General features: G+C 42.8%; 1 protein-coding gene across 3 annotated transcripts in view; it reads right to left on the reverse strand.

The window, feature by feature from the left end:
* Positions 1-21213, reverse strand: part of MTHFD1L (methylenetetrahydrofolate dehydrogenase (NADP+ dependent) 1 like) — a 176222-nt gene that overhangs the window by 3330 nt on the left and 151679 nt on the right. For all 3 annotated transcript variants that reach the window (XM_070461630.1, XM_070461631.1, XM_020895877.2), the window contains exon 27: positions 4375-4495. In XM_070461630.1, the coding sequence (XP_070317731.1) occupies positions 4406-4495 (90 nt within the window). In that variant the 3' untranslated portion in view covers positions 4375-4405. The remainder of the gene's footprint in view (positions 1-4374; positions 4496-21213) is intronic.

Consider the following 21213-nt stretch of genomic DNA (forward strand, 5'->3'; position numbering starts at 1 on the left):
TAATTAAGAATCTCACAGCTGTCAAGCTTCAAAACATTCCCTTTCAGTTAGATAGGGGAGAGTTAATTATCACCATCTTTCAGAGATGTTACAGATGTCACCTTAGATTTAATTATCACAATCTTTTATTTAAGTAGCTTGGGCTTCCAGCCTGTTTTGGCTCCTGCCTGGGAGTGGAAAACAGGGGCTTACTCTATTCCAAGGATGGCTTCACGTGAGGAACTGAAGACCTTTTTCTTGAAACACAATGAGGAGGAACAATTTTTGAGCTGCTTCTTGAAAAGACAGTTTCAGGATTAAAATCATAGCGTTCAGGAGCAACCCTAAGAAACCCTGAAACTATGGTTTACAGTCTGAGGATCAGAGACTCTGTCCACAGAAGGCTTGCAGGCAGCAGCCACTCAAGATTAACTTATGATAATTAAATATCACTGAAACTTTCTGCTCCGAAGACAGTCTGGGGAAGAAAATGAACTGGTATTAACATTATACTACTTTCTGCATGTGCAATTCAAGAAAAACAATGATAGCAGGACCAGAGTCAATTTGATTCCATACTAATCATAACTGTGCACATCAGAATGAGGTAAGGGAGTGTCTGAATCCTTCAGGAAATCTGCCAGGCTTTCTTGAATTCATTTGAATCCTGCCAAGACTCAGAAATATGATAAAGATTCAAAACAAGAAATCCAAAGGAGGGGGGAGTCAAACCCTCAAATTCAGTCATCTTCTAACAAAAGACTGACCAGTAATGTCACAGGATCAATTTCACTGGGGCAAACAACTTATTTTAATTAGTTCCATTTGGTGACATCCAAAAGAATGAATCGTGCCCTTATTCTGACAATGGCAAAAGCATGACAGGGGAAGTTTGGAAAGAAGAAGCAAGAACTCAAACTGTGGTGGTTTCTTGATACTTCTCGATTGTAGGAAGTCTCACCATTTCCTGGAAGGTGAGATGAACAGGGAAGGAGAGGAAATGGAAGGGAAGAAAGGAGAAGCTTCTTCCATATGGGACATGTCACGTCTGCAACACATTGTGCACAGTAAGAAGACTGATGCTCTGCCGCTGAGTCCACAGAAAGATCTGGAGTCTGAACACCATGTGAGCAGAGCAACCCACCAAACATTTCCTCTCCCAAAATGTGCCCAAATCTGAGTTATCATTCAAACTTTAACATTTTTATTTCATGCATTTTTAATAGCCAAAGACCTCTGAGTGTTAGTCAGTGGGTTCATTAGTCTAAGGAGACCCCGAGAGGGAATGTTTGCTTTGTATAGTGGTTTTCTCTTCCTGGATCGTCTGCAGTTATTCAGGCAGGGTGAAGTGATGGGTTTTGAACTACTGCCCACCAAGCCTACAACAGAGTTTGGCAATTCACACCAAAGAAAGAAGTCTTGGATAAGTGAGTGGGAAAAGCCACTCGAAGAGAGAGTTAAGTTAAGGGGAAGTTCTAGTATACCCTGACTGAAAAGAGCTTTGACAAAGTCATAGCTTTTAATACTCAAATAATTACCTTTTGTTATTAAAAAAGAATTCACCTGGTTATCCCCAAATTACGAATCTGTTCAAAGAAATGGTTATCATCTTCCAGAATGGGCCAAAATTCATTTACCGTTTGGGGCAGAAATGATGGGGTGAGACCAAGAGTAAGAGGATCTGGGTTGAATCTTGGCTTTGGTACTTCTCAGCTGTGCGACCTGAGCAAGTGAGTGACGTGTCTGGGCCAGAGTTTCCGTAACTCTGACCTAACACTACTACCCATCGCATGGTGTTGGGGCCAGCGTGACACGTGACCGGGGATGGCGAAGCAATTCCTGATGTAGCTGTGTAGCAAGAGGTAGGGCTGAGAGTGGAGAGGCAATATGATTCCTCTGCCGTCTGGTGAATCAGGGTCACCCCTCGGCTTCCCCCCCTCAGTGACCACAGGAAGGATTTAACTTCTCGGGACAACACGTGTCTGCAAGGGGTGCTTAGCACAATACCTGGCCCATTGGAGGGAATCCCCACAGGCCAGTGTCCTGACCCCGAAACTCTGCTCAGTCCTTCAAGTCCAAAGGGACACTCGCCAAGGGAACGAGGACACCAGTGTTTAGGTGCAGGTGTGGGTGAAGCTGAGCACATGCTGTCTGGCGTTACATGAGTCTTAACTGCGACAATTAAGGAACAATTAGATTTACATGACCTATTTGGCGAGCAAATGAAAATGGACCAAAAGATTGGAAAAGAAATGTCCCAGAGAGAGAAAAGAATTGCACATTATTGTTCTGGAGAAAGACAATTAAGTGGCAGAAATGTGGTATGATGGGCTGACATGACAAGAGAGATTAGTCTGGACAGGGTCAACACGAAGTTTAAGAGGAATGATACTGTGATTTCCCCCAAGGCCTGGCTGGGAAACTCCAGGCCTTCACACACATACGCATGCACCGCTGTATCAAAAGACCAAAAGAACTGTTATCAAAGCTCAAGTTTATGGACTTCTCTGTTAAATCAGCCTGCCTTAGTTCAGTTTCTGCAGTTTTCTTCATCAGTAATGACAAGGATATGAAGTGTGGTCGTGGTTAAAACTAAATACAGTCCTCACTCCTCAGCAAAAAACACACATGGACAACCCCAAATACCACACACACAACCCAAATTCCAAACTTTGTATTAACTTGTCTTTTACCTTGCTCATCCTAGCCTAAGTCTTCAGTGTAACAGTAACAGACTTAACAAAAAGCAAAACCAAATTCCCTGTGTTAACTCAGTAGTTAAACAAAGCGGCTTCTCATGTGGCTCAGTGATAAAGAATCCACCTGCTAAGTGGGAGACACAGGTTCAATCCCTGGGTCAGGAAGATCCCCTGGAGAAGGGAATGGATTCCCACTCCAGTATTCCTGCTCAGAGAATCCTATGGACAGAGGAGCCTGTGGGCTACAGTCTATGGGATCTCAAGAGTCGGACACGACTAAGGGACTCTACAACAAACACAACAACAGGTGGAACAAACAAAAGCTGAGAGTCCTGTGTGGCTGGCTTAGGGCATAACTCAGGGACAACCGGAAAGAAGGGTCTTCAGGTCAAACAAGCTCATCTGGAAGGCCCAGAATATGCTGGCAAGAGGGAAAGGTACTGGGCTAAGGACCAGGAACTGGAGGGAGTGGGAGAAGGAGTGGGGTGTTTGTGGGAAGGAAAGCATCCTGAGAATACGCTGAGGACGTGTTTGATATACGGGTGGGGAAGAGCAGCTCCAGGTCTCTCAACTTCTGATGGAGTTTTCCAGGGAGGAGAATTAGGAGGGTGTTCTTCGTGATGGGAAGCCAGGGCAGAAGCCAGCAGGTGTGGTCGCAGGACAGAGGGGGAGACGTGAATGAGACCAAAGCCCCACACCCCTCCTGCTGTGGGCTGCCTAAGCCAGCTCCAAGGCAAGCCCAACCCTCGACACTGTGTGGACGGTGAGTCATCAAGGGCTCTCGTTTCTGCTGCCCTGTCCTTTCCTGTGACTCACAGGACCCTTGGAGCTAGAGGATCTGTCCCATCTCTGAATCCTTCCAGTGTTACAAGAGCCCAACCCCCTGCTGGGCGACAATGCTATGAGTTACACTGTATCCTCCACAGGTGCACTGAAGTCCTGACCTAGTACCCACGACAGTGACTTCAACAGGCAATAGGGTCTTAGCAGATCAAATCAAATCAAGTTAAGATGAGGTCAGAAAGGTGGGTTGCCATTCAATGTGCCTGGTATCTTTTTAGGAAGAGACAGGGAGGAGACAGAGGGCTGACAAGGATGGATGGCCACCACCAGAAGCCAGGAAAAGGACAGCAAGGATTCTGCCAGAATCTGAGTCCATGGCCTTTGGATGACACTTTGACTTCAGACTTCTCACCTCCAGAACTGTGGGAGCATAAACATCTGTTGTTTGAGTCGTCCAGTTGTGACATTGTTATGGCAACCCCAGGAAAGGAACACACTGGGAGTCCTTGATCACAGGGTTCTAACTCTGGACTAAGAGATGTGCGGTAGAAGGTAAAGGTAGTGGAGCTGATGACAGCAGATATTGGTTCTAATTCTAGAAAAAGAGTAATGAGTTTACAGGACTCCTTTGTTAGGGCAAGAGACGTCTTAAACAAATCTATATTCAGAGATGGCATGATTGACTTTCATTGGAATGGAATCCAGGTAAACCAAGGAGCTGCCCATCTAAAAACAAATCCATACCCAGGCGTGACCCCGGTCATGACTGTAACTAGGTAGGGGTTCACAGTAACCAAGTGAGGATACATATCAGGCCATTTGCGTAAAAAAAAAAAAAAAAAAGAGAGAGATCTGAACTAGGGAAAAAAGAAAGCAAAGAAAGAAAGGAAAAGTGAAAAGCCCAACAGCCTACCTGAATCGGGTCCTGTGAAAATCTTGCTCACTCAGAACAAGCCTTTAACTTGCTCTGTGTCTGTATCAAGATCTATGTCGTAGAAGCAGGGCCGAGTCGGCAGTCCTGGCATGGTGCTCATCTACGGGAGAGAACAAGAGATTACATCATTAGCCATGCTGCAGAGTGATCACTCTGGACAATGTCCATCCAACGACATAAATTAACTCTATAATTCAGTTCAGCCCCATGTAACTTTGGGTTATATATACACGTATCCTTTTATATTCACCATCTGCTATTTCAATCTTTGTTCAAGGAAAGGAAATCCTCCCATGGTCCCACAAGACACCATAGCTCCCAAATAGTGACTTGTAAACCTTTTTTTCTAAGTCAAATCTTGATGCTGAAGCCCAACAAAGATGAGCCCCTTCGGTTGAAGGCGACAGTGGGTGTGGATGGGACCAATGACAGCCTCCTGACCACCCCCAAGGCACATTCTGGTAAAACCACTAACTCTTGGAGCACGGTTTGAAAACTCCTCTTCTCCAACTGGTCTACTTTACCAGCTAGAACTGTTGTTTATTGAGAACTTACTATGTGCCAGGCATTGTATAAGCACTTTACCTTTTTATTTTTTCTTTTTGGCTGCACTTAGCTGCCCAACCAGGGAGAGAATCTGTGCCTGCTGCAGTATGCGTGTGGAGTCCTAACCACTGGACTGCAGGGGAATGCCCACGCTTCACTTTTTTTCATCATTCCCCAAACCCGATGAAGGAGGTACTTCTATCATTTCCATGTCACAGGGAACATAATGGAAGGTCAGAGGTGTGAGGTCATTTGCCCAAGGCTGCAGAGGTAACAGGGGCTTCCCTGGCAGCTCAGTTGGTAAAGAATCTGCCTGCCATGCAGGAGACCCGGGTTCAATCCCTGGGTCAGGAAGATCCCCTGGAGAAGGAAATGGCAACCCACTCCAGTTCCATTTTCTGCCTGGAAAATCCCATGGACAGAGGAGCCTGGCGGGCTAGTCCATGGGGTCCCAAGAGTCAGACACAACTTAGCAACTAACCCACAACCACACACGTAATAAACAGTTAAATGAGAAACTGAATTCCAAGCCCGTAATCTCAAATTACTCATTTAACCACCATCACCACCACTGTATGGGCACTTTATACTCTGTGCGGATAACTTAATTTCCCATTACCCTTAGAGGTAGGCACTAATTTCAACCTCACTTTACTGATGAAGACAGAGGATGTGGGCATGCTAAGCTGTTTCAGTTGCGTCTGACTCTCTGTGAGTCCATGGACTGTAACCTGCTAAGCTGCTGTGTCCATGGGATTCTCCAGGCGAGAATACTGGAGTGGGTTGCCATTTCCTCCTCCAGGGGATCTTCCTGATCCAGGGATCGAACCCACGTCTCTTATGTCTCCCGCAGTGGCAGGCGGGTTTCTTTTTTTTTTTTTTTTTTTTTACCCACTAGTGCCAGCTGGGAAGCCTGAAGACAGGATACTTAGGCACAAAGGATGTGCTCAAGGACACACAGCTGGTCAGTGGTGGAGACAGAATTAAAACCAGGCCCGTGTTCCTTACCGTTTTGTGGCACTGTGTTCAGATTGGTTTTGCAAAGTACACTCTTTGTCCACCTGCACCAGAGACCCTTGGTGAGCAGAAGAAGCCGCCTGGTTCCCTCTGGTGATGCTCACACACTAAACAGGCGTCCAGGAGCCAGAGACTGAGGCTCCTGGAGAATGCTCCCTATCAACTTTAGCATTACCCACTTCTTTCCCACCTGGCCAAAAGTTCTCAACACAAAAGGAACCCAGATAAAGCCTCTGTCTCAGATCTCAGCTCTCTCACCCTTAAGGCCCTTTCTGGAGTGGCAGGATTCCCCATCCACAACCCACTCTTCCCTCCTATGAGGCTGACAGGCTCTTGCTACTCAAACTGGGGAGGGAGACTGTGGACCAGCAGCATCGCCATCACCCAGGAGCTTGTGGGAAATTCAGTCTCTCAGGGCCCACCCTCGGCCAGCTGAATCAGAACCTGCAATTTCGGCTCATCTCCAGGAGATTCGTGTGCATGTGACCATCAGAGTAGCGCTGGCTTCGTCAGTGGGCCCTAGGATGCCTCTCCCACCGTTCCCTCTAGCTCTGGGAAAGGGAGCTCAGGGGGAAGGGGCTGAGGAGGGGCGGTGAGGAAAGCCCGTTCAGCCTTGATAATGCGTTGCTACTCCTGGCCTGAGCTGCAAGTCAGGGAGGAAACCTATGCACCTGTGGTCTCATGACCTCCGGGACTGAATGACAGGGGTCTACACGGCCGGATATAAAACACCGTGATAGAGTGGCCAGCTCCTGTCCCGCTGACTGCACAGGACTGCTCTGCAGTATATTATGGGCTCAAGAGGCTTCTGAGGCACCACTGATAGCCTGCCTCCAGGAAAATGTGCTCTGGGTTTCAAGCAATGAACTACAAACAATTTCTGGCACACAACCTGCTTGTAGGTGGGGACTTCCCGGACTCTAAAGCTTCTGGTATCCGGATGGCTACTTATCCCCCTGAGGTTTCTGTTCCTAGCAAAGGGGTAACATTTTTCTCTGGTTACTACAGTGGCTTCTCCTAGGAGAACCCAGAAAGAAACCCACGCTTAATGCTTTAGCACTGAGACATCAAACACAAAGGACGCTGGTGAGAACGGTTCATATTTTTTTCAGTTGCCTGAGCTACAGTCATACCAGTTACTCCGCAGCAGTTTTCCTACCTAATTGCATTCTGACATGAATATTTAAAGATGTCTTTATGATCTGTGTGGGGATATGGATTTGGAAAAAGGAATCAATGTTTTATAGTTTGGGATGAACATGTACACACTGCTATATTTAAAATGGATAACCAACAAGGACCTGCTATATAGCACACGGAACTCCGCTCAATGTTATGTGGCAGCCTGGATGGGAGGTGAGTTTGGGGGAAAATGGATACATATATGGGTTTCCCAGGTGGCTCAGTGGTAAAGAATCCACTTGCCAATGCAGGAGTCATAGGAGATGCAGGTTCAATCCCTGGCTCGGGAAGATCCCTTGGAGAAAGAAATGGCAACCTGCTCCAGTATTCTTGCTTGGAGGATCCCATGAACAAAAGAGCCTGGTGGGCTACAGTCCATGGGGTTGCAGAGTCAGACGTGACTGAGTGACTGAACTTGCACGCACACACGGATACATGTAGACGTATGGTGGAGTCCCTTTGCTGTTCACTTGAAACTATTGGAACACTGTTAGTTGGTTATATTCCAATTTTATAAAATAGAAAGTTGAAAACGTTAGAAAAAAAGAGGAAGAAATGAGCAATCACAGTCAGCCACATTGAATCTGCTCCACTTCTAATTTAATTCGCTCTCTAGGTCGAAGGGATCCGGGTGAGGATCCCGACCCAGACTTGACGGCTGCTGCTTCTAAGGCTGCGACGCTGTTCACTCCAGGGCAGAATTCAGTATGAGGCAGATCAGATCTAAATCCACACGAGGTGAGAAAGCCCAGGAAGAACCCCGAAGGCGGTGCATTTGGGGCCAACCCACCCAAGCGACAACAGAAGCTTCTCTCGTGGACTACACAATTGCACTGCCTGCTTGTTCACACATTATTTTTACAGACAGGAAAATTCAGCTCTCTGCCATTCATGTTTAGCTGGTGCCAGACCAAGACCAACAAAGACAGGGTGATTTGTGTCCTTTCTGGAGCTGAACCACTGAATCATCGCGTGTGTCTTTATGTCATTCTGATGCTGTCACTAAACTGGGAGCTTTTCAAAGTAGCCAAGATATTACATGCCAGGAAGTATAAAATGTCTTTCCTCTATTTTCAACTTATTTTACTCAAATGGGAGGAAAAATGAGTTCTCAGAAGACTCCCATGTTTCATCTCCCAATGATGCAATAGTCACTTCCAAGAATCAAGAATCCAGTTTATTTGGGATGAACAATAGACAAGGAAGCATGTGGAGCATGCAGAGCTGGGGTGACTCCCAGTCCTGGGGACAAAACCACCTCTAGTCTGTATATTTTTAAACTAAAAGTCCCGCTGAGGACTCCCTGATGGTACAGTGGCTAAGAATCTGCCTGCCAGTGCAGGGGACACGGGTTCAATCTCTGATCCGGGAAGATCCCACCTGCTGTGGAACAACTAAGCCCTAGAGCCACCGTGATGAGAAGCCCGATCACTGCAATGAAAAGTAGCCCCTTGCTTGCCACAAGTAGAGAAAGCCTGAACACAGCAACCAAGACCCAGCACAGACAAAAATAATTAAAAAAAAAAAAAAAAGTCCTGCCAAGCAAAGTCTGTTACCAAAGGATTGGAGCCCCCAGACAAGAGTCAGCACAGAAGGACAGGAAAGAATGTGGACAGCCCTTGGGAGCTGACCTCTGGCCCTCTGCCTGGGGCCAGTGGTGATCTATGTTGACTTTATTTGTGTGCCCTCTAAGAAGGCCTCCTGCTTAAAATAACCAGGGGCCACTAAATTGTACTTACTTGTCATGCTGCATTAATGGATTCTTTTACAAAGGCTGAAAAACATGCGTTTTTGCCCTTCATGCCCCTAATTTTAGCCACAATGAATCTTCCAAATCTTTGATTTTGAGTGAAGCTTATTTGAGAGAAATGACGAGTTGTAGGAATAGCCTTTATGAATATTCATTAAAATCAGTAAAGAGAAAATACTCATATACTTAAAACTTGTCATTCAGAAGTAAATGTAGAACACTCTTAGAATGAGTAGAAAAAGTACCCAAAAATCTATTTCATAAAATGACGGAATCATATTTACCAACCACTTAGCCAAAATGTTATCATAGTTAATTTTGTTGCGTTTGTGAAATAATTTCTTTTCTGCTTTCTCCTTAAATCTACTACTTTTTCCTACTAGATAAGTCATCCAAGTTTATTTTAATTCAAAAAAGAAATAAGCATTTTAACTCACACCTATTTTGTTCCTTCAGTTCATGACCTGAAATGGAATCCCTTCTATTTCTTTCCTCCACCAAATTGATGACTGAACACACATATCATCTCATTTCAAAAATTTAAAAACAACCAAAGTGACTGCAATGATTAATTACATGATGATATAATCTAAGTAAAAAGATTCTTTTTGATGAAACAGTAAGTCAAAAATTTAAACTATTGAGCAAAAGTATTGTAAATACAGTGCCTGACAATGTTAGGCCTGTAAAAAATATATTTTAAAACAGATGAGTAAAATGGAGGATGATTAGAGAGTTACATAACAAGCAGAAAGAAAACTTCTGGACAACTACGCTTTTTCTTTGCTACCCCCCTCCCCCCAGTGTCTTTGGATGTGAGGGACAGGACTGTTTATATCTCATGGTCATTTGGATAATTAGACAAGCTACTCTAAGATGATACACAAGGAAAAATGGCCAGTATAAATACTGAGTTAAAGGAAAGGAGAGAGATATTACAAGTCATGGTAATGAAGAGGAATTCCACCTGCTTGACTTGGTGGCGATGGATGCTCTGGGATTTCTTTCTGGGTCAGGTAAGGACCTCCTGCACAGCTCATGACTGCCAGGGATGTTCTGGGTGCTTGGCGCATGTCTTTTCAGAGCGCATTTACCTCTCCTGGTGGCCAGTGAATGCCTGTTCCTATGCGAAAGGACAGTGAGGCGTCATTCAACCCACAATCCTTTGCTGATCACTCACCATGGGGATGCCAGGGTGACCAGAGCCTGATTCCTGCTTCCAGAGGAAGAGCCCATTAATAGTGGATCATTTGGGTCAAGTCACTTTCTATTTCTTGGTTAAAAACAACAACAACAACAAAAAACTTTTCATTCTTTGCTTTTTATACAAAAAGGATGAACATAATAAATTCTTAACGTCTGACTTTCAAAGACACAGTCAAGTTCAACGGCTGTAAAGATGATTCTACTGTGCTCACATACTGGGCCAGTATTACAGAGCTCAGGTGGTTCCTACTTACTTCAACGGCCTTGAATAAGAGACTGAGCAAGTACAGTTATTTCTCGCTTCTTTTGTAAAGGAAACTATAATTCTTAGGGGTAAGAAGCCTGTTCCAAACTAACTTTTCCATTAGTTTAAAAAACCTTACTTTCAACAAAATACTATCAAAAAGAAAGTACTAAAAAAAGAAAAAAGAAAGTACTTTCAATCAAGAAGTAAAAAATAATAAAAGTAAAAAGCCAAATCTTGCTCCCCTAATACTGCTTCCCAGAGGTGACCCATGTAAACAATTTCTTGTGCAAACTCCCAGGTAATTTTCTATTCTTATATAGGCCATGTGATTATATTACATGTATGTATATAGTTAAATACAGGACTTGGATAATTCCACATGTACAATTCTGAAATCTGATTCTCAGGAAGATGAAAACTTAGAAGAGGTAACTAGGGTAATTTCTAAACAAAGGAATGTGGCTGGAGAAAGGAGACTCAAGGAGAGTGGTTGCCAACACATTCTACATTTGACTCTTAAATCATTCGGGCGTTAGAGGCACTGATGTCCAGGAAGGTTGAAAATCCACAGATCATTTGTAGCTGGCCCTCAGTATCCACAGTTCCTCCCTATCCTCAGACTCAACCAATGCAGATCTTGGATTGTGCAGTATTGTCATATTTAACTGAAAAAAAGAATCTGTGTAGAAGTGGATCCGCCCTGTTCAACCCCTGTTGTTCAAGGATCAACTGTATAATGTAAAGTCAATGGGCCCTGCCTTTTGGAAAATGAGGGATTAGGGAGAGTGCTTTAGAAGAAAAGGAAAACAAATAAGAAGCAGAAGGGTCTGACCGACTGAATGTCAACAAAGGAAATGAAGAAACTGGACAGCTTTCATGCATAAGCTAAAGAACTCAAATACTACAGCTTTTTAAGTTCAAAGACCACTCTGCACTTGAGATGTCTCCCACCTCGCACCGCCCCCCCCCCCCCCATACACTGAAGAATTTATTTTCCTTTTCTTGGTTCTGATTTCAAGGATGGAACCCTTAATCAGTTTTCAACTGTGGTTGCCAGGAAAGCGCCATGCTGGCTTGCTCAGTAAGACACTGTCCTTCCTGTCCCAGTGCCTGGAAGACCAGAGGGAGCACAGTATAGCCTGCGGGCTTCTCTCTATTGTTCTCTGGGAGCTGGCTTTATCCCCAGGCTTCCTGCATGGGAGGCTCTGGGCCATAAAGCCACACCAAGTGACATCCAGGACAAGAAAGAAAGTCATCTTCATGGACTGGCTCTTTATATGTTAATTATAGATTTCTCATGTAAGAAAAAAGTTTTCATTAGATTTCCTCTTAATTCTTCTGGCTCTATAAGCAATTTTAAAATAGGTCCCTTTCTGTCAATCCTACTAATGACAATCAACTCTGGCACTAGACCCATTAACCAGGACCAAAGTGAGAAGACTCTTAACAGTCCCTTGGACTGCAAGGAGATCAAACCAGTCCATCTTAAAGGAAACCAACCCTGAATATTCATTGGAAGGACTGTTGCTGAAGCTGAATCTCCAATGCGGCCCCTGATGCGGAGAGCTGACTCATTGGAAAAGACCCTGATGCTGGGAAAGACTGAAGGCAAAAGAAGAGGGTGGCCGAGGATGAGATGGTTAGATAGCATCACGAACTCAAAGGTCACGAACTTGTGCAAACTCTGGGAGAGAGCAGAGGACAGAGGAGTCTGGTGGGCTACAGTCCATGGGGTCACAGAGTTGGACATGACTTAGTTGACCACAGAACAACAAAGTATCAAGCAAACAAGGGCCTTTGACTGATGACAAATATTATGAGACATCTTTAGAAGTATGACGAAAAACTAAAAACAGGTATGATTTTAAAATGAGCTCAGTCTTCAGGAAAATAAAAAGAGGATTCCTCTCTCTGTACAGACCAAAGAAGATGATGTGAACAGTAGCAGCATGAATTCAATTCTCCCCACACTGCTCCTCTCTGCTTGAAATTTTGCAGTATATTCATTCACCAGCCCTCTGATGGGCAGGTGGCAGGCCAGGAGAACCTCCACCAGCTTTGGCAAAACAAATCAATTTAATAACGTTTCACTGTTCAGAAGCTCACTATTAAGTAATCACATTCTGGTTTCTGAGAACCTAAGCTTCTGAAAACGAACTGTGCTGTTCTGGACGTCTGTTTTATCCCAAGGTCTTACTGGCAATTAAATCATTATTCTGTAACTCTTGTAAGAAGGGAGAAGATAAAGGAGAAAGAAGGAGGAGGGGGAAGGCATGGGGTATCACGAAACTTGCCTTTACTTAGCTGAACTGGTCTTTTCTTCAAGGAGCTTGGTATTGAAGACAAAGCTGCCCACGTAATTTCCCTTTTCTTTTCAACTCCCTTCCCCTCGACCCTGGCAAAGCTCCTCCCCAGAGATAACAAGCTGCTGCAGCAGGAGAACAAGAAGGGGGCAAATTGTATCCATTATTTTCAAGTCCCCTTTACAGCTGGCTTGGGACAGGAGCAAAGCAGTTGTCTTATCTACTGTTTACCAACTGGACATTTGGCTGGCCGAGGCTTGACCGCGAAACTGAATTAGGAAACAATTCATGACCACTCCGCCATCTAATTTTGTTTTTGTTGGTGTTCAGTCACTAAGTCGTGACCAACCTCATGGACTGCAGCACGCCGGGCCTCCCTGTCCTTCACTATCTCCTGGAGTTTGCTCAAACTCATGTCCCTTGAGTTGGTGATGCCATCCAACCATCTCATCCTCTGCTGTCCTCTTCTCCTTTTGCCTTCAATCTTTCCCCAGCATCAAGGTTTTTTCTAATGAATCGTCTTTTTGGATCAGGTGGCCAAAGGATTCAGCTTCGGCAATAGTCCTTCTAATGAATATTCAGGGTTGATTTCCTTTAGGATTGACTAGTTTGAGCTCCGTGCCGTCCAAGGGACTACCTGATTAACCATTTTAAATTCTAGAGGCCTACCTTGTTCTGCTACCTTTTTTTTCCTTGCGGTGGTTCAGACCAGATACCAGCTGAATGATCTTTTATATCCTGCTACCTGTTCTCTCTCCACCTCCACTTTCCATCTCTCAAATATAGAGCTATTGTTACTTTCAGTAAGATCAGGATTTATTAGGACAATGCAAATATTATTCATAGGAGGGTCATCATACATATTCTGATTATATTCTCATTCTTGTACAACCCCTGTTTCTCCAAGAGTTAATCACTGTCTTGTATCTTTATTAAGTTAGCTTTCTATAGACCTATCATTCATGCACTAACACACTCTGACAGCCTTGATCATCCCTTCACATTGCCTATGCATGAGGTTAGTTTTCCTTACAGCCATCCTGCTGGAGCCCTTCATCCTGCAGACCTACTAAACAGCTGATGGTGGGATCTCCCTTTGCCATGATCCTGGGGATTCTTTTCTATTGCTTCCATTTCCATTTGCTATGCCAAATTGTGGATATGGGTTTCCCAGGTGGCATTAGTCATAAAGAACCCACCTGTCAAGGCAGGAGACATGAGATGTGGGTTCAATCCCTGGGTTGGGAAGATTCCCCTGGAGAAGGAAATGGTAACCTATTCCACTATTCTTGCCTGGAGAATCCCATGGACTGAGGAGCCTGGCGGGCTACAGTCTGTGGGGTCACAAAGAGTCAGACATGACTTAGCAACTACACAACAATAACTGTGGATATACACTACTCACAAGACTGGGTGACTCCCAGTAGCTGCCTCTGCCTGAGGGCAGGTGAGACTTGCGACTTACTTCTAACCAGGAGCACATGGCAAAGGTGATAAGAGTTCCTCTATCTTCGCAGACTCAACTTTACCCCACGCTGGCTTTTGATAAACTATCATGTTGTTGTTTAGTGGGTGAGTTATGTCCAAGTGAGACGTCATGGACTGTAGCCCGTCAGGCTCCTCTGTCCATGGGATTCTCTCTGCAAGAATATTGGAGTGGGTTGCTATTTCCTTCTCCAGGGGATCTTCCCGACCCAGGGATTGAACCAGGATCTCCTGCATTGCAGGCTGATTCTTTACCACTGAGCCACCAGGGAAGCCCATGGTATGAGGGGGCATAAAAAGCCAGATGGTAAAAACCATAGGTAGCCACTGAGACTGAAGTGTTGCCTCCAAGTGACAGCCAGCAAGAGGCTGAGCCCTCAGTCCTATAATTGCAAGGAACTGAAATCTGCTCACCACCCTGCAAGCTTGGAAGAGAATCCCTAGCCTCACACGAGACCACAGCCCTTACTCTAGCCTGAAGCAGGCAACTTAGCTAAGCTGGGTTTGGACTCATGGCTAGTTGTGACATAACAAACATCTGTTGTTTTAAAAGGGCTAAATTTGTGGTAAGTTGTTATGTAGCATGGAAAATTAAAATTAGTGCATTTATCTTTCTGTTTTAAAATTTCCCCTCATGTTTCTGTACTTTAAGCAATTTTATTTTAAAAAAAACAGATTGCATTATTTAGCAGTGTGGTATACAATAAACTGCACATGTTCAAGTGTAAAATTCATTGCAAGAGTACACAAAACAAGAACTTTCCAGGTGGTGCTAGTGGTAAAGAATTTGCCTGCCATAGCAGGAGACTTAAAGAGACCTGGGTTCAATCCCTGAGTCAGGAAGATCCCCTGGAGGAGGGGATGGCAACCCATTCCAGTATTCTTGCCTGTAGAATCCCATGGATAGAGGAGTCTGGTAGGCTACAGTCTATGAAGTCTCAAAGAGCCAGACACGACTGAAGCAACTTAGCATGTACAGAAAACAAACTGCTGTGAACATTCATGTACAGGCCTTTATATGGATATATATTTCATTTCTCTTGAGTAAGGAATGGAATGACTTGATCATATGGCTGCTGCATATTTAGCCTTTAAAGTAGTGTCACTCACTTGTGTCCGACTCTTCGTGACCCCCTCAGTCCATGGAATTTTCCAGGCAAGAATACTGGAGTGGGTTGCCATTTCCTTCTCCAGGGGATCTTCCTGACCCAGGGATTGAACCCCGGTCTCCCGCATTGCGGGCTTTACCATCAGACCTTTTTACTGTCTGAGCCACCAGGGGAGCCTTTAAAGACAGGACCAAATTGTTTTGTAAAGGTGTTGTACTATTATACATTCCTACCAGCTCTGTAGGAGAGTTCCAATTGTTTTCACATCCTCACTAACACTTGGCATTGTCAGTCTTTTTAATTTCAGGTATTCTAAGAGCTATGTAGTTGTATCCCATAATGATCTTAATTTGCATTTCCCTAATGACTAATGATGATAAGCTTATTTTCATGTATTTATTACCCATATACAGGTCCTCATGAGATAGATGACCTGCAAATGTTTTCTCCTCCTCTGTGGCTTATTTAATTTCCAAATATTTGGGGTTTTTCCCTATGCCTTTCATTGTTGATCTCTAATTTAATTCCATGGTGGTTAAGGAAGATTATTTTTGTATGATCTGAATCTTTCAACATTTACTGAGAATTAATCTGTGGCCCAGAATATGGCATATTTGGCAAATATTCTGTTTGCATTTGAAATGGATGTGAATTCTAATGTTGTTAAGTAGTGTGTTTAATCCAGTTAGGTAGGTCAAGTTGGATTAAAGTGCTGTTCAAGTCTTCCATTATCCTTATTATATTTCGGCCTATTTGTTCTGAGAGGTGTTTTAAAATCCCTACTATATTTGTAGCTTTGTCTATTTTTCCTTGTAGTTTTCCTTCATCTACGCTGAAGGTTATCAGACGTATAAACATGTAGGATTGTTATCTCCTGTTGATGAAATGGCCCCTTTACAAATATGAAATAACCCTCTTTATCTCTACATTATTTGCTCTAGCTCTATTTGGACACCAATCCAGCTTTCTTTTGATTGGTATTAGCATTTTCCCAGCCTGTTTTCTTCAATCTCTTTAAAGTTGATTTCTTGATGGCAGCATATAGTTGGATCTTGAATTTAAGCCAATCTGACCGTCTCTGTCTTTCAGTTTGGATATTTAGACCATTAACATTTAATATGATTACTGATATGGCTGGGTTTAAATCTACTATCTTTTGCTATTGCTATTCTTTTCCTCTTTGTCCTATCTATTCTTTGTTCTTTTTCTTCTCTTTTTCATCTTTCTTTGGATAGAGTATTTTTAATGATTTAATTGTTGCTTTATTAACTATAACTTCTGGTGTTATTTTAGTGGTTTCCTCAGTTTTTATGATACACATTTAACTTTTTAGTCTACCTTCAAGTGATGTTATACTCCCTCACATAAAGCGTAAGAATCTAAAAAAAAAAAAAGTATAGGGCCATTTCTTTCCTCTTGAACTTTGAGCTGTTGCTGTAATATATTTTGTTTCCATGTATGGTATAAACCTGTCACTGCATTTTTATTATTTTTGCTCCATAGTCATTTATCTTTCAAAGAGTCTTCAAAGTTTACCTCCGTAGGTACTATTTCATGGTGCTCTTCATTCCTTTGAGTAGATCCAGGTTTCTGGCTGGTATAATTTTCATCCTACAGAAGGACTTCTTTTATAATTTCTTGCACTTCAGGTTGGCTAATGATAAATTCTTTCAGCTTTTAATTGTCTAAAAAAAAATTTCCTTATTCCATCTTAGCTTTTGAAAGACATTTCAAAATTGGTAGAGAACTCAAAGTTTAAAATTCTCTTTCAGTACTTTAAAGATGTTGCCTCACTGTCTTCCAGTTTGCATTGTTTCTGATAAGAAATCAGCTGTCGATTTATCTTTGTTCCTCTGTATACAATATCTTTTATCCTTTAAGATTTTCTCTTTATCATTGGTTTTTAAGCAATTTGATTAATATGTGCCTTGCCCTAACTTTATTCACATTTCTTGTACCTGGGATCTCCTGAAGTTTCATGAATCTGTGGGCTCACAGTTTCTATAAAATTAGAAAAAGATCTGCCCATTATGTCTTAAAATACTTGCAGTCCTCTCCTCTGTATCCTATGGATTCTAGCTCAATGACTGTTCTATTCATTCATTTTTTTCCAGCCATTTCTTGGTTCATTTTAGATCGTTTCTGTTGTTAGGACTTCAAGTTCTAATTAACTAATCTTTTTTTCTTCATTTTCTTCCCTCTAGTTTCTTGAACATTAAGAAAAAAACTGTCGTAACTGTTTTAATGTCCCCATCTCCTAATTCCATCATTTATGGCATTTAAGTGTTAATTTTGGTTGATTTGTTTCACTATAGGTTGTATTTTCCCACTTGTTTACATGCCTGCTAATTTTGAATTGAATGTCAGACATCTTTCTGTGTACTGTATTTTTTTGTATTTATCAACATTTTTATACTTTGCCCTGGGATATAGTTTAGTTACTTGGAAACAACTTGATTTTGGAGCTTTTTTTTTTCTTTTAAAAACTTTGTTGGGTGGGACCAGAACTGTGTTTAGTCTAGGATTAATTTTCCCCTTCTTACTGAAGCAAGACCTTCTGGCCCTGTGTGACAGCTATGCACTGTTCCCTGCAGGGGCCCCTTTCCATACAGGGCAGTCTAGAGACTTTCTCTAGGCCCTATGGTAGAGCGGGGCAATTGTAGGGCTCGCTTTGTTTCCTGTTTCTCAGAGAACAATGTCCTTTATTGCCTGATGGCCAGTGTCTTTTGCATTCCAGTCGCCTATAATGAAATGGACATCCTTTTTTGAGTGTTAGTTCTAGAAAGTCTTGTAGGTTTTCTATAGAAGGTCTTGAATAGAACCATTCAACTTCAGCTTCTTGAGCACTACTGGTTGGGTCATAGACTTGTATTACTGTGATATAGAATGCTTTGCCTTGGAAACAAACAGAGATCATTCTGTCGTTTGTGAGACTATACCCAAGAACTGCATTTTGGACTCCTGTTGACTATGAGGGCTACTCCATTTCTTCTAAGGGATTCTTGCTCACAGTAGGAGATATAATGGTCATCTGAGTTAAATTCAACCATTCCAGTCAATTTTTCCTAAAAGGTTAATGTCTACTCCTGCCATCTCCTGTTTGACCATTTCCAATATACCTTGATTCATGGATCTAACATTCCAGGTTCCTATGCAATACTGTTCTTTACAGCACTGGACTTTACTTCCATCACCAGTCACATCACAACTGGGTGTTGTTTTTGCTTTGGCTCCGTCTCTTCATTCTTTCTGGAGTTATTTCTCCACTGATTTCCAGTAGCATACTGGGCACCTACTGACCTGGGGAGTTCATCTTTCAGTGTCATATCTTTTTGCCTTTTCAGTAGGAAGTCAAGAGATACCTGGAGTAACAGGCAAATTTGGCCTAGGAGTACAAATGAAGCAGGGCAAAGGCTAACAGAGTTTTGCCAAGAGAATGCACTGGTCATAGCAAACACCCTCTATCAACAACACAAGAGAAGGCTCTACATATGGACATCACCAGACGGTCAATACCGAAATCAGACTGATTATATTCTTTGCAGCCAAAGATGGAGAAGCTATATACAGTCAGCAAAAACAAGACCCGGAGCTGATTGTGGCTCAGATTATGAACTCCTTCCTTATTGCCAAATTCAGACTTCAATTGAAGAAAGTAGGAAAAACTACCAGCCCATTCAGGTATGACCTAAATCAAATCAGTTACGATTATACAGTGGAAGTGACAAATAGATTCAAGGGATTAGATCTGATAGGGTACCTGAAGAATTACGGACAGAGGTTCATGACAATGTATAGGAGGCAGTGATCAAGATGATCCACTCCCCAGAGAAATTAAAAAAGACAAAATGGTTTTCTGAGGACGCCTTATAAATAGCTGAGAAAAGAAGAGAAGCAAAAGGCAAAAGAGAAAAGGAAGATTATATTAATCTGAATGCAGAGTTCCAAAGAATAGCAAGGAGAGATAAGAAAGCCTTCCTAAGTGGTCAATGCACAGAAACAGAGGAAAACAACAGAATGGACAAGACTAGCAATCTCTTCAAGAAAATTAGATACACCAAGGGAACATTTCATGCAAAGATGGGCACAAGAAAGGACAGAAATGGTATGGACCTAACAGAAGCAGAAGATATTAAGAGGTGGCAAGAATACACAGAAGAACTAAACAAAAAAGATCTTCACGAACCAGATAACCATGATGGTGTGATCACTCACCTAGAGCCAGGCATCCTGGAATGCAAAGTCAAGTGGGCCCTAGGAAGCATCACTATGAACAAAGCTAGTGGAGGTGATGGAATTCCAGTTGAGCTATTTCAAATCCTAAAAGATGATGCTGTGAAAGTGCTACACTTAATATGCCAGCAAATTTGGAAAACTCAGCAATAGACACAAGACTGGAAAAGGTCAGTTTTCATTCCAATCCCAAAGAAAGCTAATGCCAAAGAATGTTCAAACTATTGCACAATTGCACTCATCTCACACTCTAGCAAAGTAATGCTCAAAATTCTCCAAGCTAGGCTTCAGCAATACGTGAACTGTGAACTTCCAGGTGTTCAAGCTGGATTTAGAAAAGGCAGAGGAACCAGAGATCAAATTGCCAACATCCACTGAATCACAGAAAAAAGCTAGAGAATATCAGAAAAACACCTATTTCTGCTTTATTGACCATGCCAAAGCCTTTGACTGTGTGGATCACGATAAACTGTGGAAAATTCTTCAAGAGATGGGAATACCAGACCACCTCACCTGCCTACTGAGAAATCTGTATGCAGGTCAAGAAGCAACAATTATTTGGAACTGGACATGGAACAACAGACTGCTTCCAAACTGGGAAAGGATTACGTCAAGGTTATATATAGTCACTCTGCTTATTTAACTTCTATGTAGAGTACATAATGCAAAATGCTGGACTGGATGAAGCACAAGCTGGAATCAAGATTGCTGGGAAAAATATCAATAATCTTAGATACGCAGATGACACCACCCTTATGGCAGAAAGCGAAGAAGAACTAAAGAGCCTCTTGATAAAGTGAAAGAGGAGAGTGAAAAAGTTGGCTTAAAACTCAATATTCAGAAAACTAAGATCGTGGCATCTGGTCCCATCACTTCATGGCAAAAAAATGGGGAAAGAATGGAAACAGTGACAGACTTTATTTTTTGAGGCTCCAAAATCACTGCAGATGGTGAGTGCAGCTATGAAATTAAAACATGCTTGCTCCTTGGAAGAAAACCTATGACCAACCTGGACAGCATATTAAAAAGCAGAGACATTACTTTGCCAACAAAGGTCCATCTAGTCAAAGCGATGGTTTTTCCAGTAGTCATGTATGGATGTGACAGTTGGAGTATAAAGAAAGCTGAGCACTGAAGAACTGATGCTTTTGAGCTGTGGTTTGGAGAAGACTCTTGAGAGTCCCTTGGACAGCAAGGAGATCAAACCAGTCAATCCTAAAAGAAACCAGTCCTGAATATTCATTGGGAGGACTGATGCTGAAGCTGAAGCTCCAATACTTTGGCCACCTGATGTGAAGAAATGACTCACTGGAAAAGTCCCTGATACTGGGAAAGATTGAAGGCAGGAGGAAAAGGGGACGAGAGAGAATGATATGGTTGGATGGCACCACCGACTCGACGGACATGAGTATGAGCAAGCTCTGGGGGTTGGTGATGAACAGGGAGCCTAGTGTGCTGCAGTCCATGGGGTCGCAAAGAGTTGGACACGACTAAGCAACTGAACTGACTGTCCAATGTCTTGAGTGATTTTTTCCCATATACTTTGTGTAGTTTCCTTGACTGTTTAAAATAGGAGGGTAAATATGGTCCCTGCTACACCATCTTTAGCAGAATGCAACTTACAAAGAATGCTATACACCATTGGATGAGATATCATCACCTAATAAATTTAGGTATGAATTTCATAGGCTGATGGAGCTTTTAAAGACAATATTACTCACTGTACCTAATTAAAGCGCA

Source organism: Odocoileus virginianus, chromosome 34 (assembly GCF_023699985.2).
Source record: "Odocoileus virginianus isolate 20LAN1187 ecotype Illinois chromosome 34, Ovbor_1.2, whole genome shotgun sequence".
NCBI classification, from domain to species: domain Eukaryota; kingdom Metazoa; phylum Chordata; class Mammalia; order Artiodactyla; family Cervidae; genus Odocoileus; species Odocoileus virginianus.